The 16,149-nt window shown below is 44.6% G+C and overlaps 1 protein-coding gene and 1 long non-coding RNA gene across 3 annotated transcripts in view; one reads left to right on the top strand and one right to left on the bottom strand.

The window, feature by feature from the left end:
- Positions 1-16,149, top strand: part of VSNL1 (visinin like 1) — a 276,191-nt gene that overhangs the window by 77,034 nt on the left and 183,008 nt on the right. The window contains exon 2 of the mRNA XM_063915355.1: positions 3,738-3,906. Within this exon, the coding sequence (XP_063771425.1) occupies positions 3,745-3,906 (162 nt within the window). The 5' untranslated portion in view covers positions 3,738-3,744. The remainder of the gene's footprint in view (positions 1-3,737; positions 3,907-16,149) is intronic.
- Positions 1-16,149, bottom strand: part of LOC134909006 (uncharacterized) — a 103,722-nt gene that overhangs the window by 23,173 nt on the left and 64,400 nt on the right. The window lies entirely within an intron of this gene.

Raw genomic sequence — 16,149 nt, 5'->3', positions numbered from 1 at the left:
CCAGTTTGGCAGTCAGTGCAGTCATGAAAAGCTTTATATCTTGTATTTGTTATTTTTATCATCTACATTAGTTGCATATACTGGAAGAACAACGATGGACTGCTGTGTCCTTGCATACAATTATCTTTCATCCTATTTCTTGCAGTCATGTTGTTTTTCTCTTACACCCACGTTCCAGTGGTATTGTGTGGTATGACCTTGTTGTTTCCTGCTGCCACGTGGAACAGAAGACAGCTGAGAAATATATTCCACCTACTGTTATCTTCCTTTCCCGGACTCCTACACGGCAAAGGCGTGCTTTCCGCTTTTTAAACCTACTATTTGTTATACAAGCCAGTTAATAAATACTATGAGTATATTATTTTAAAGGAATGGCAATATTAATTTGTGTGTGTATAGGTATACTCACACCTACGTAGAGGCATACAGCATATATACAATGGGGCAAAATGAGACGTAGGGGTAAATTTACTAATGCTTCTAAAACCGAGAATTGGTGATGTTGCCCATAGCAGCCAATCAGATACTGTCTATCATTTCTCTGTTGCCTTTTAGAAAATGATAGACAGCTTCTGATTGGTTGTTGTGGGCAACATCACCCATTCTCTGTTTTAGTAAATTTACTCCTTAGGGGTATATTCAATTGAAGTCGAAAGCTGCCGTCTGTCGAAAAGGCGGCAGTTTTCGACTTTTTTAGGTTGGAAGGGGTTCCGACCTATTCAATATATTCGACAAGTCGAGGAATTCGAGTTGTCGAAAAACACGTGGATCAGCGGAATAGCTGCCGATCCACGTGCTTGTGTCGGTTTTGGCCCCCTTTTCAACCATCTCAATTCGACTTTAAAAAAAGTCGAAGTGAGATGCGGGAGCTGTGACGGGGAGAGCCGCCGGCAGCCAGAAGGGGAGAGCAGGAGGATGTCACGGCCGCCGCCGTGATGCGCGGCCGTGGAGAGGAGGGACAGGGAGAGGCAGAGAGATGGGGGGGGGGAGCCGCAGGCAGACGGGGGAGAGCAGCGGCTATATAGCTGCTGCTGTAGCACTGCTTTCCCACTGTCTGCCCGCGGCTCTCCCAGATTTAAGCTCCTGCATCTCAATTCGACTTTTTTTAAAGTCGAATTGATAATGCATTGAATAGTCCAGGTCGGATCCATTCCGACAAATGAATGTCGGAATGGATCCGACTTCAATTGACTATACCCCTTAGTGTTTATTGTGCGGCTAAAGATTTGGGTTTAATGACTGGAGCTGTTCAAGTATTAGGCAATTTCACGTGCAGAAAACCGCGCCTAAAGCGCATTAACCTATAGATTCTGGGTTAAGTGTCTGGAATCTATGGGTTACCCCACTCTGTAGTCCCAGAGGGTGCATTTAATGCAGATTTTTCCTTGCAACTCGTGTGGGTGCGAGGAAAGAATATGCGATAAGTGCACCCTCAGGGGCTTAGTAGCTCAGGGCAGAGGCTAATAGAATCTGCCCCAGTGTGTTTCTGAGTTTTATTTTATTTTGAAATAGCTGTGCTTGGAAAATGACAGTTAGGAGCTGATCGTTTGGTACTTTCTCTCTCTCCAAGCTGTGATACATCACCCTTGAATGATAATTAAAAAAAAAAAAAGTCTAAATCCTCAAGGAAGACTCATTGGAATCTGACAATTACGATCACAACACTGTCCAGCTGTGCTAGTATTAATGGACTACTAAATAGGGGATGATAGGATAACGCCTAATTCAAAGATAATTTGGAGCTCATATCTATTTAAGTCCTTTTATATTAAGCCTGGGATTGTCAAACACTTACATCAGTGAAATGTAACTTTGTAATTAAAATGACTTCCAGAGGATTTAACACTAGAGTTCAGGTTAATTTTCCCCCAAAATCTAAAAGATGTCAGGGGGTTAAAAAAGGGCACCAACTTTGTAACCAGTGAGATTGACAGATAAAGGGGGGCATCCAATTACCCGTGGTCAATTGTATCACCGGGGGCTAACCTATTAGCCCTGTTGCGGCGCACTCCTCTCTCCGCTGTCGGCACTTATTGCGGATTATACTTCGGGTGCCTGAGACTTTTCCCCTTTGTTTTTGCGCGATCGCGGGTCTGTTTTTGGCCGATGAAAACTGACTGTAATAGGATACGGTGATAATGTCCATCAGTCATTAATCGTGATATCTGGCTGTTTTCATCAGTCGAAAACAGGTCGAGGATAATTAGATACCCCCCAATCTGTATTTTAGTGACAAAATATATTTGAAAAATATAGCGCAATATGTTTAGGACATACAAAAATACTAGCAATTTATTTTTAAATGATATACTTCAGTGAAACGACCATCTGGAATTTGTGCTATCCCATTGTTTTTTGATCATTTTTTGTCCAAGTGGCTTTCCATTTATCTGTTTTTTCCATCAAACTATCTAATCTGTGCCTTTCTGTGCCTGGTATTGATGTGTGGCCTGGTAATTGGACTGGTAATCTTACCTTTTTTTAGGGACAAGCATCTACTCTTCTTAGGCCGCCCTTATCTGTAAATGCTAATTTCTACTGGAAACCTTAATGACTTTTATATCTGTAATGAAATAGGTTAAGACAAATCCTTTGGTGTAATTATTAAGGTGTAATCACTGAAAGTAAGAAGTTAGATTGGCTGATTGCCCATATATAAGTGATTTCAGGCTTCGCAAGGATATTAAGCAACTAAATGCGCGACATGTGAAACATTACAAGCTGGGGATTAGTAAAGTTTAATGCTGATGACTCTGGAGAGTATTGGGCCCTGGCTTTGCGAGTACGTCAGAGGACACCTCTAACAGAAGGTAATACGAAGCATGTAATTAATACTGAGCCTAATTCAGAGTTGAGCGCAAAAGAAAAATAAAACCATGTGCACTGCAGGTGTGGCAGATATAACATGTGCAGAGAGAGTTAGATTTGGGTGGGTTATATTGTTTCTGTAAATACTGTCTGCTTTATTTTTGCGTTTAATTTGCCGCCAGCCGGAATCCCGGCGCAACAGGGCTATTCCCACTCGTGGGTTTCCACGATACCCATAGAGTGGGAATAGATCCTGTGGCGAGCGCAGCGTTGCATCCCGCTGCCAGCATTCTGGCGGCTGATGCCGCTTTCGTTGGCCAGTAAAGCATACTGAATCCTTCATAATTAATATACCAGCCTGTCAGTGTATCAGGAAGGTAGGAACAGAGATGACTGTTAGTTGTTGGCGTCCATGAAAACCAAGGTAAACATTTATATTTTTGCAAATTACATAGTGTGTCATTGTATTATATAAAGGTTTATTGTTTACGGGAAGTGCAAGTACTGTTTTCTTTGGCAACAGATTTATTTGTCAGGTTGACAACTTCCTCAGCCCGTCTCCTCAATAACATTGCGGGAAACGCCGGCTCATTCTCTGTGTCTCTGATCCATATGGCTTTCGTTGCATGAATGTTAGCCTACGACATCATACACTCTGGAATTCCATAGAAAATTGGTCCTGCTGAAGAACACACTGTTACGGCAGCCATGTTGTGGCCTAAACCAACAGGCCTAACAATTCAGTGATTTCACCGATTTCTAGTGAACAGCTGATTTTTCTGGTATTTGTGTTGTACATTAACAACATGGCTGCTCCCACTGTATGTCAGGTGTTATTTTTCCACTTGCTGTAAACATATTTAAAAAAAGGGATTTTGTTTCTCACCTTTCAGCATACACTGACCCATATGTGTTTTCTTTCATTCTAGAAGCAAAATGGGTAAACAGAACAGCAAACTTGCCCCTGAGGTGATGGAGGATCTGGTGAAGAGCACAGAGTTTAACGAACATGAACTGAAACAGTGGTATAAGGGTTTTCTGAAGGACTGCCCCAGCGGCAGACTGAATCTCGATGAGTTCCAGCAGCTCTATGTAAAGGTAGGATACTGCTGGCTCATTTATATGGTACATTCGATGCTGTTCCTGCCAGACACGGATCAATCATCGACGCAAGATGCGCAGTTCAGTGACAAAACAAGCGGCTGTCTAAACCGAAACCTTGTTCCCAACATCAAATTTATTTTCTTGTCAACTTGAAATGTCTCCTTTTGAGCAATTCTCTTGTCCAAGTCATAATTTATTTGGTAAACTCGCGCTATCTAAGCATATCAATAAAATAGAAGTATTTTCAGCCCTTTTTCATGTCATGTACATATATTTTTCCCAATATTCCTCATTTTATTATTTTTCTTTTTTATATGTGCAATATTAATATATTTTGAACAGTTGAGACTTTTTGGTAAATCATTTCCACTGTCTCGCCATCTTCTCTTCATCAACACTAAGCGTGAGATTTGTTAAAGCTTGGAGAGATAAAGGGGGTCATTCTGACCCGTTCGCTCGAAGGCCGTTACAGGGATGCGATCGCCTCTGCCTGATTGACAGGCAGAGGAGATCGCTGGGCGGGAGGGGGCGGAACGGCGGCATCTGGCCGCCGTTTCGTGGGTTTGGTTCGGCCAACGCAGGTGTGGCCGGACCGAACGGGGGGCGGGCCGCAGTGGCTGCGTGACGTCACGCTAAAACTGCGCTAGCTGGGAGCTACTCTTGAAGTGCAAAGGCGATGCCTTTGCACTTCTGCGAGGGGGAGCCGGACTGACATGCGGGATGGGCTAGCCCTGTGCTGGGCGTCCCCCCGCATGTCAAAGAAGAAGATCGTAGCTGTGCTAAATTTAGCACAGCTACGATCAACTTGGAATGACCCCCAAAATACCAACCTTCTAGCTCCTGACTGAGATTTTTTTTATACAACCTGTAAAATCACAGCTAGGAACTGACTGGTTCGCACTTTATCTCTCTCCAACATTTATATATCTCCGCTAAAGTCATTTTAAAGGAACATTAAACTCTTGAGTCTATACTTGCCCTCTAAATTCATGAGGGTCACATTTATAAAGATGTTATAGATCCTGTTAGTTTCCACAGCTGCTGAGTGGTAACAAAACTATTGAAGGTGATAGTATAACTATTAACTCATTTTAAAGAGAGGGTGCTTTCCTACTCCGTACTGATGTGTAATTGCCATATACCTTCTCAGATGAGTTCACATTTTGCTGTAATATAACTAAGGATATTGTAGTGTTCAGGTTACTTCCACAATCATGCCCACACATGATACAAATGGTTCTTCAGTCTAGTGACCAAAAGCCTGAATTAATAAGCGACTGTAAATTGCACAGAACAAGACATCAGAGCAAAGGATGGCATATCTGAGATAACTGGATGCAGGAATTGATTGATGTGCTTAATTATTTACAGTGTGCATATGTACCTATGTTCCTGACCATATACCTAATATAAAGAGCACATCGCCTCCATCCTCTAACACACCCAAACCATGTATAAGCCACACTTCCAAACTGCACCTCTTTATTATTATTATTATTACTACATTTTATTTATAAGGCGCCACAAGTGTTTCGCAGCTTCGTACAAAGGACAGTACAGGGAGACAAAACTTAACATTAAAGTAAACAAATAACAAAAATAGAGTACAGGGAACAAAGAGCACCACAATTCTCAAAACATAATACAGCTTAGATATAAGTAGCAAGTGAATGATCAGCGTACTACTAGGAGCTGGTGGCCATAGATAGAGATGAGCCTTTACCAGCAGGAGAAACAGCGGGTAAAGATGGTCGCTGAGTAGGAGAGGGCTGTGAGTGAAATGTGTGAGAAGAGGGCTTTGACAACAAGAGGAAAGAGGGCCCTGCTCTGAGCAGCTAACAATCTAGAAAGAAGGGGAGACAGACAGATGACATGAGGTGCAAGCAAGCGGGAGGTAGCGTGATGGCAGATTGCAAGCAAAGCAGAGATGGTCAAGGCATGAGGAAGGGGGATGGAGAAGCAGCCTCCGGACGTTTGAAGCTTTGCAAGGTCGGGGAGAGTCTAATGGAGCAGGGGAGCGCGTTCCACTGAAGGGGTGTAGCACAGGCAAAATCTTGAACTCGAGTATGGGAAGCAGTTACCAGGGTAGAAGTGAGGCGACAGTCATTGGCCGACAGTAGTGGGCGGGAGGGAGTATGAAGGGAGAGGAGGTTGGAGATGTAGGGAGCATTGGAATTAGAGATGGCCTTGTATGTGAAGGTGAGGAGTTTGAAGAGGAATCTGTAGGGGAATGGGAGCCAGTGTAGATTTTGTCGAAGGGGAGTGGCAGATGTGGAGCGGCGGGAGAGGAAGATAAGCCTAGCTGCGGAATTGAGGACAGATTGGAGGGGAGCAAGATGGGAGCAAGTGAGGCAAGTGAGGAGAACGTTGCAATGTTAGAGGTCACAAATCCTGAAAATTTGGACCATCTCTGGTAAACTCGATGCTTGCATGCACCTTCCAGTCCAATAGGTATCCAGGTTCCCATAGACAACATGAGGGGCAATAACCCAAAGTGTATGAGAAGTGGAGAGGGCTATAGGAGTTTCTAAGGTTTTGTTGTGTGGTTCTTCTTTAGGCAACCCTTTACTTGCTATTGTTTTTCAGAAAATAAAAGCAGTGATGCTCTTCCACATAACTGACAGAGATAGGGACTTTGGGACTAGACTATTTGGGACACTTGAGGACAATTTTGCTGTAGGGACCAGGATCTGTCACCAAGAGGAGCATAAAAGAGCAGTAACATTATACACTTGTCTGTATACGCAAGTTCCCCTATGTTGGTGTGACCTTTATGGTTATTTAGAGTTTCTGTGAACCTCTTATATTAAATCAGTTTTATTTCTAAATCCGCGTTTGCTGTTGCACCTAAAACATATCCGATGACACTAAAGGTGCCTCCTAAACTTATCTGAGTTTCCAGCTGCAGGTGGAAGCCGAGATAGACCCCCCATGGGTACTGAAACATAAGTCATTGTCTGGTTTGTGTTTATTTGTGTAACACAGGCGTTGGGGAGCAGTTGTGAGGGGGTATCCATGTATGTGTTCCAGTGGTTTGTGGTCTGTTTGAACCTCTGACCACAGCCACCAGAAATGTAGTGATGGAATTTCTCACATCCCACTAGTGTAGCCGGCATTTCCTCCCCATTCTGTCTGTACTGTAAATAACCTGTGCTGGTGTGACGGCTACTGGCTTACTTTCCCCTATCCGCTGTATCCACATGAACAGCAGTGTCTATTATTGATATACTGTAAGAGCAACGGAAACTTATTTCTGTTTGCTTGGTTTTCAGTTCTCCATAGTCAACCGCTATGCAATTCCCTGGGGAAATGTAGCACAATAGTTGAATATGCATAACACAGTGTATAAAACCTTCTAAACAGAACCAGGTGAGGAAAAAACAACAATTTCTACACCTGCATGAAAATGCGCATATAGGCAGCAGAAGAATAGGAACCTGAAAAAGGGTGTTACCTTCACCCCAATGAACACTCTCAACCAACAAAAAAATTTACAGGTACCCCCCCCCCCTCTCTTGCGCCCCTGTAATTAAAGGATAATGTAAGTATGTCAACTCTACTTATCTTAAAGCAGGGGATTTCTTCGTATCCCGCTATCTCCTGGATTTAATTTGCACTTCAAATGATGGTCAAATATATCTCCAGTGGCGTTTACATGCAAAGAGAAAATCAAAACACCACCTAGTGCAATAAATTCATATCACTTTGTTTTAAAACTTCTACAGTAAAAAAAGGGTAATTTTCCACTTTAAATATAATGAATATCAGTCCAATGAATGGGTAAAAAGTCTCTTTTTTAATATTAAAAATCGCAATCCAATTCCAGCAATCTTCATCACAAGAAGAAAAGATATAAAATCATTTCACATCTCAGATTTATGAGGGTGGCCTCCTACCAGATTTTGGGATTTCAAAGTGCACGTATGGAAGCTGTGTAGATGTTATGTATCCCCAAGGATGCTGGCTCCAATCGTGGATACTTCGTCCTCTCCTCGTCTGGTCAGTCCGCCACCAATCTCCTCTGTTATCAAACGCGTTTCGATCGGATGATCTTTCTCAAGGCATATTCCAAATGATCCATCTTCCCTGATATTTATACCCATATGAATTGATATCCCTAATTACTGGGAGGAGCCACTCTCATTTACAATTCAAATTCATTTTTATACATTTCATCCATATAAATTCCTAATCTAACATCCATATGTTGCTCTCTAGTATATAACTTAAAACATTCTTCGAAAATAAACTGCATAAATTAAGATAGGAGGGGGAACTTTATGTAAAGGAAATTCGGGAGTATATTTTATACACACAGACCACTTCCGGTATACGAGATTTTTTAAGTTTATAGTTTTTTAACTATGAAATGCGGTCCTTATGCAGTTTATTTTCGAAGAATGTTTTAAGTTATATACTAGAGAGCAACATATGGATGTTAGATTAGGAATTTATATGGATGAAATGTATAAAAATGAATTTGAATTGTAAATGAGAGTGGCTCCTCCCAGTAATTAGGGATATCAATTCATATGGGTATAAATATCAGGGAAGATGGATCATTTGGAATATGCCTTGAGAAAGATCATCCGATCGAAACGCGTTGGATAACAGAGGAGATTGGTGGCGGACTGACCAGACGAGGAGAGGACGAAGTATCCACGATTGGAGCCAGCATCCTTGGGGATACATAACATCTACACAGCTTCCATACGTGCACTTTGAAATCCCAAAATCTGGTAGGAGGCCACCCTCATAAATCTGAGATGTGAAATGATTTTATATCTTTTCTTCTTGTGATGAAGATTGCTGGAATTGGATTGCGATTTTTAATATTAAAAAAGAGACTTTTTACCCATTCATTGGACTGATATTCATTATATTTAAAGTGGAAAATTACCCTTTTTTTACTGTAGAAGTTTTAAAACAAAGTGGTATGAATTTATTGCACTAGGTGGTGTTTTGATTTTCTCTTTGCATGTAAACGCCACTGGAGATATATTTGACCATCATTTGAAGTGCAAATTAAATCCAGGAGATAGCGGGATACGAAGAAATCCCCTGCTTTAAGATAAGTAGAGTTGACATACTTACATTATCCTTTAATTACAGGGGCGCAAGAGAGGGGGTACCTGTAAATTTTTTTGTTGGTTGAGAGAACCAGGTGAGGAGTTACCATAGCAACCAATCATTTTATAGACCAGACATTTTCAACCTTTTACAACTCGCGGCACACTGAACAAGATTTAAAAGGCACATTCAAATATAATGGTGATGCATGGTGCAGTTGCGTGTCCTAGGATGTCATGTCACAGCTTCTCCATAGGTAACGCCTGAGCCACATCTGAGAAAGCCAGAAGAGTCCAACACTGCCCGGGCCCAAAATTAGAACTAGCTCTGCAACCACTAAACCCACCAGCATTGATTGCTCCAGGGCCTCAGTAGCTGCAAAACACTGACGGGCCTGGCTGTGCTTCTATGGCGGAACACCTGGAGACTGCTCAGGGCACACTAGTGTGCCACGCCACGGTGGTTGAAAAACACTGTTATAGACGGTACTAGTTATATGATAGCAAAAAGCTGATTGGTTTCTAAGGGCAACTTCTGCTCTTTGAAAGATTAGCTACATGTTGCTCCAGTCCCTATTTCTATCCAGTTTGTGGAACACATCTCCGTACAACTTTTATTTTGTTTGGATCTGATTTTATGGTGAAATTCAATTAGCTGTAAGATTTACTGCGGGGTTAAGATTTACTGCGAGGTTGGTATATGATGTGTCTGAGCAGAGCACATTACATTATATACTAAATTAAAGGTTTTTATCCGTAGATTTGCAGAATTATATTGGCGGTGTGATTGGTTGCTTCGTTTCGGTGGCAAAACATCCAAATGACATCTACAAGCATTACCATTTTGCTCTGGAAAATGTGACAGTTGGCCAACTCTCCTTGTGCACCTGCCGGGTGACTTGGAACATGTGACCTGATGGGTGGTCTGGATACTGTGACAGTTATTTGCAGCCACCCGCTAAGCAGGGAATTTTTGATTCCTAAGGTCGTGAAAAGTGATAAAATGTTCCACTTACCATACCTTTGCCCAGTTGAAACCTGGAACATTAGCTAGTTATTTTGCGATTTAGGTATCCGATTTCCAACATTTGATTTCTTTACAACTGCTTCCACTGAACTTACCAGCATCTATGGGACTGTAATATTCAGTAACAAAGACACTTTTCCAATTTCCTTTTGATACTTTCTGTAAGAGCTATATCATTTTGTTGGGTGTATAACTGTGTCCTAAATTCCATTTTCCTGGAATGTATTCCTGGTTATGAGCCTAAACCTTGGGAAATATTTAGAGAGCTCCCAAAATGTTGTTTTCTCTGACGTCCTAGTGGATGCTGGGAACTCCGTAAGGACCATGGGGAATAGCGGCTCCGCAGGAGACTGGGCACATCTAAAGAAAGCTTTAGGACTATCTGGTGTGCACTGGCTCCTCCCCCTATGACCCTCCACCAAGCCTCCGTTAGATCTCTGTGCCCGAACGAGAAGGGTGCACACTAGGGGCTCTCCTGAGCTTCTTAGTGAAAGTTTTAGTTTAGGTTTTTTATTTTCAGTGAGACCTGCTGGCAACAGGCTCACTGCATCGAGGGACTAAGGGGAGAAGAAACGGACTCACCTGCGTGCAGAGTGGATCGGGTTTCTTAGGCTACTGGACATTAGCTCCAGAGGGACGATCACAGGTTCAGCCTGGATGGGTCCCAGAGCCGCGCCGCCGGCCCCCTTACAGAGCCAGAAGACAGAAGAGGTCCGGAAAAATCGGCGGCAGAAGACTTTCCTGTCTTCAGATAAAGGTAGGCGCACAGCACTGCAGCTGTGCGCCATTGCTCTCAGCACACTTCACACTCCGGTCACTGAGGGTGCAGGGCGCTGGGGGGGCAGCGCCCTGAGACGCAATAAATCGTTAGAAAACCTTTTATGGCTAAAATAAATGCATCACATATAACTCCTGGGCTATATGGATGCATTTAACCCCTGCCAAAACATACAAGAAAACGGATGATAAGGACGCCGAGAAAGGGGCGGAGCCTATCTCCTCAGCACACTGGCGCCATTTTCCCTCACAGCTCCGTTGGAGGGAAGCTCCCTGGCTCTCCCCTGCAGTCACTACACTACAGAAAGGGGTTAAAAAAGAGAGGGGGGCACAAATTAGGCGCAGTATAAACAATACAGCAGCTATAAAGGGAAAAACACTTATATAAGGTTATCCCTGTATATATATAGCGCTCTGGTGTGTGCTGGCAAACTCTCCCTCTGTCTCCCCAAAGGGCTAGTGGGGTCCTGTCCTCTATCAGAGCATTCCCTGTGTGTGTGTGCTGTGTGTCGGTACGTTTGTGTCGACATGTATGAGGAGAAAAATGATGAGGAGACGGAGTAGAGTGTCTGTAATAGTGTTGTCACCCCCTGGGGGGTCGACACCTGAGTGGATGTACTGTGGAAATTGCGTGACAGTGTCAGCTTTGTATAAAAGACAGTGGTTGACATGAGACAGCCGGCTACTCAGCTTGTGCATGTCCAGACGTCTCATATAGGGGCTCTAAAGTGCCCGTTACCTCAGATACAGACGCCGACACGGATACTGACTCCTGTGTCGACGGTGAAGAGACAACCGTGATTTCCAAATAGGGCCACACATTGCATGATTGAGGCAATAAAAAAAGTTTACACTTTTCTGATAATATGAATACCACCAAAAAAAAGGGGTATTATGTTGGTGAGGAAAAACTTCCTGTAGTTTTCCTGAATCTGAGAAATAAAATGCGTGGGTTTCCCCCCCGATAACAATTGATAATTTCTAAAAAGTTATTGGCAGTATACCTTTTCCCGCCAGAGGTTAGGGTGCGTTGGGAAACACCCCCTAGGGGGGATAAGGCGCTCACACGCTTGTAAGAACATGGGCTCTACCCTCTCTTGAGATGGCCGCCCTTAAGGATCCTGCTGATAGAAAGCAGGAGGGTATCCTAAAATGTATTTACACACATACTGGTGTTATACTGCGACCAGCAATCGCCTCAGCCTGGATGTGCAGTGCTGGGTTGGCGTGGTCGGATTCCCTGACTGGAAATATGATATCCTAGATAAGGACAGTATATTATTGCCTATAGAGCAATTAAAAGATGCATTTCTATATATGCATGATGCACAGCGGAATATTTGCCGACTGGCATCAAGTATAAGTGCGTTGTCCAATTATACCAGTAAAGTGGTCAGGTGATGCGGATTCCAAACGGCATTTGGAAGTATTGCCTTAAAAGAGGGGATGTACCCCAGGTCGCCTCTCAAAATAAGACGCCGTATTATCAGGCGCAGCCCTGGTTGGCAAGCGGACAAAAGGGTTCCTCTTTTCTGCTCATGACAGAGGGAGAGGAAAATGGCTGCAGAGATCAGCCAGTTCCAAGGAACAGAAACTCTTTTCCGCCTCTGCCAAGCCCTCAGTATGACGCTAGGGCTTTACAAGTTCAGGCACGGTGGGGTCCCGTTCTCAATGAATTTCAGTGCGCAGTGGGCTCACTCGCAAGTAGACCCCTGGATCCTTCAGGTAATATTTCAGGGGTACAAATTGGAATTCGAGACGTATCCCCCTCGCCGTTTCCAAAGGTCTGTTTTACCGACGTCTCCCGCTGACAGGGAGGCAGTTTTGGAAACCATTCACAAGCTGTATTCCCAGCAGGTGATAATCAAGGTACCCCTCCTGCAACAGGGAACGGGGTATTATTCCACACTATTGTGGTACCGAAGCCAGACGGCTCGGTGAGACCGATTTTAAAATCTAAAATCTAAAATCTTTGAACACTTGCATACAGAGGTTCAAATTCAAAATTGAGTCACTCAGAGCAGTGATTGCAAACCTGGAAGAAGGGGACTACATGATGTCTCGGGACATCAAGGATGCTTACCTTCATGTCAAAATTTACCCTTCTCACCAAGGGTATTTCAGGTTATGGTACAGAACTGTCACTATCAGTTCGGACGCTGCCGTAGGGATGGTCCACGGCACCCCGGGTCTTTACTGAAGTAATGACCGTAATGATGATATTCCTTCGAAGGAAGGGAATTTTAGTTATCCGTTACTTGGACGATTCCCTGATAAGGGTAAGATCCAGGGAACAGTTGGAGATCGGTGTAGCACTATATCAGGTAGTGTTGCGGCAGCACGATTGGATTCTCAATATTCCAAAATCGCAGCTGGTTCCGACGACTTGTCTTCTGTTCCTAGGGATGATCCTGGACACAGTCCAGAAAGAAGGTGTTTCTCCCGGAGGAGAAAGCCAGGGAGTTATCCGACAGGAACCTCCTAAAACCGAACCAAGTCTCAGTGCATCAATGCACAAGGGTTCTGGGTAAAAATGGTGGCTTCCTACGAAGCAATCCCATTCGGCAGATTCCACGCAAGACTTTCCAGTGGAACCTACTGGACAAATGGTCCGGGTCGCATCTTCAGATGCTTCAGCGGATAACCCTGTCACCGGGGACAAGGGTATCCCTCCTGTGGTGGTTGCAGAGTGCTCATCTTCTAGAGGGCCGCAGATTCGGCATTCGGGACTGGGTCCTGGTGGCCAGGGATGCCAGCCTGCGAGGCTGGGGAGCAGTCACACAGGGAAGGAATTTCCAGGGCTTATGGTCAAGCCTGGAGACATCTCTTCATATAAACATTCTGGAACTAAGGGCCATTTACAATGCCCTAAGTCAAGCGAAACCCCTGCTTCAGGGTCAGGCGGTATTGATCCAATCGGACAACATCACGTCAGTCGCCCACGTAAACAGACAGGGCGGCACGGGAAGCAGGGGGGCAATGGCAGAAGCTGCAAGGATTCTTCGCTGGGCGGAAAATCATGTGATAGCACTGTCAGCAGTGTTCATTCCGGGAGTGGACAACTGGGAAGCAGACTTCCTCAGCAGACACGACCTTCACCCGGGAGAGTGGGGACTTCACCCAGAAGTCTTCCACCTGATTGTAAACCGTTGGGAAAAACCAAAGGTGGACATAATGGCGTCCCGTCTAAACAAAAAACTAGACAGATATTGCGCCAGGTCAGGGGACCCTCAGGCAATAGCGGTGGACGCTCTGGTAACACCGTGGGTGTACCAGTCAGTGTATGTGTTCCCTCCTCTGCCTCTCATACCAAAAGTACTGAGAATCATAAGAAGGAGAGGAGTAAGAACTATACTCGTGGTTCCGGATTGGCCAAGAAGGACTTGGTATCCGGAACTTCAAGAGATGCTCACGGACGAACCGTGGCCTCTACCTCTAAGAAAGGACCTGCTCCAGCAGGGGCCTTGTCTGTTCCAAGACTTACCGCGGCTGCGTTTGACGGCTTGGCGGTTGAACGCCGGATCCTGAAGGAAAAAGGCATTCCAGATGAAGTCATCCCTACCCTGGTCAAGGCCAGGAAGGACGTAACCGCAAAACATTATCACCGCATTTGGCGAAAATATGTTGCGTGGTGGGAGGCCAAGAAGGCCCCTACAGAGGAATTTCAACTGGGTCGTTTCCTCCATTTCCTGCAAACAGGACTGTCTATGGGCCTAAAATTAGGGTCCATTAAGGTTCAAATTTCGGCCCTGTCGATTTTCTTCCAAAAGGAACTGGCTTCAGTGCCTGAAGTTCAGACATTTGTAAAAGGGGTACTGCATATACAGCCTCCTTTTGTGCCTCCAGTGGCACCTTGGGATCTCAATGTTGTGTTGAGTTTCCTAAAGTCACATTGGTTTGAACCACTCACCACTGTGGACTTAAAATATCTCACATGGAAGGTGACGATGCTGTTAGCCCTGGCTTCAGCCAGGCGTGTGTCAGAATTGGCGGCTTTATCATATAAACGCCCTTATTTAATATTTCATTCTGACAGGGCAGAATTGAGGACTTGTCCTCAATTTCTACCTAAGGTGGTTTCTGCATTTCACATGAAGCAACCTATTGTGGTACCTGCGGCTACTAAGGACTTGGAGGATTCCAAGTTGCTTGACGTGGTCAGGGCCCTGAAAATATATGTTTCCAGGACGGCTGGAGTCAGAAAATCTGACTCGCTGTTTATCCTGTATGCACCCAACAAACTGGGTGCTCCTGCTTCTAAGCAGACGATTGCTCGTTGGATTTGTAGTACAATTCAGCTTGCACATTCTGTGGCAGGCCTGCCACAGCCAAAAATCTTAAAATGCCCACTCCACAAGGAAGGTGGGCTCATCTTGGGCAGCTGCCCGAGGGGTCTCGGCTTTACAACTTTGCCGAGCAGTTACTTGGTCAGGAGCAAATACGTTTGTAAAATTCTACAAATTTGATACCCTGGCTGAGGAGGACCTGGAGTTCTCTCATTCGGTGCTGCAGAGTCATCCGCACTCTCCCGCCCGTTTGGGAGCTTTGGTATAATCCCCATGGTCCTTACGGAGTTCCCAGCATCCACTAGGACGTCAGAGAAAATAAGAATTTACTTACCGATAATTCTATTTCTCGTAGTCCGTAGTGGATGCTGGGCGCCCATCCCAAGTGCGGATTGTCTGCAATACTGGTACATAATTATTGTTACCAAAAAATTCGGGTTATTGTTGTAGTGAGCCATCTTTTATAGAGGCTTCTCTATTATCATGCTGTTAACTGGGTTCAGATCACAAGTTGTACAGTGTGATTGGTGTGGCTGGTATGAGTCTTACCCGGGATTCAAAATCCTTCCTTATTGTGTACGCTCGTCCGGGCACAGTATCCTAACTGAGGCTTGGAGGAGGGTCATAGGGGGAGGAGCCAGTGCACACCAGGTGATCCTAAAGCTTTCTTTAGATGTGCCCTGTCTCCTGCGGAGCCGCTATTCCCCATGGTCCTTACGGAGTTCCCAGCATCCACTACGGACTACGAGAAATAGAATTATCGGTAAGTAAATTCTTATTATTACTGCCTGTTACTGCCAATGTCTCGCACTGAAGTCCTGATAGTCTTAGCAGGATGGGGATCAGTATGATTTACCGACGGCAGGGATGCCGGCTGTCAGTATACCGACATCGGCATCCTGGCCACCAGTATGTCGGCAGAAGAGTCCCGTTGCGGGCTCGCTGTGCTCGCCACGCTGAGGGCTTGGTGGCTTGCTGTGCTCGCCACAGGTTTTATTCTCAGTCTGTAAGTGTGTACACCCACAAATAAAAATAGCCCCTGTCCGGGATTCCGGATATCGTCATTGTCGGCTGTCGG

Source organism: Pseudophryne corroboree, chromosome 4 (genome assembly GCF_028390025.1).
Source record: "Pseudophryne corroboree isolate aPseCor3 chromosome 4, aPseCor3.hap2, whole genome shotgun sequence".
In the NCBI taxonomy this organism is placed as follows: domain Eukaryota; kingdom Metazoa; phylum Chordata; class Amphibia; order Anura; family Myobatrachidae; genus Pseudophryne; species Pseudophryne corroboree.
The sequence above is the reverse complement of the archived record's forward strand: the minus strand, read 5'-3'. Positions and strand labels throughout refer to the sequence as shown.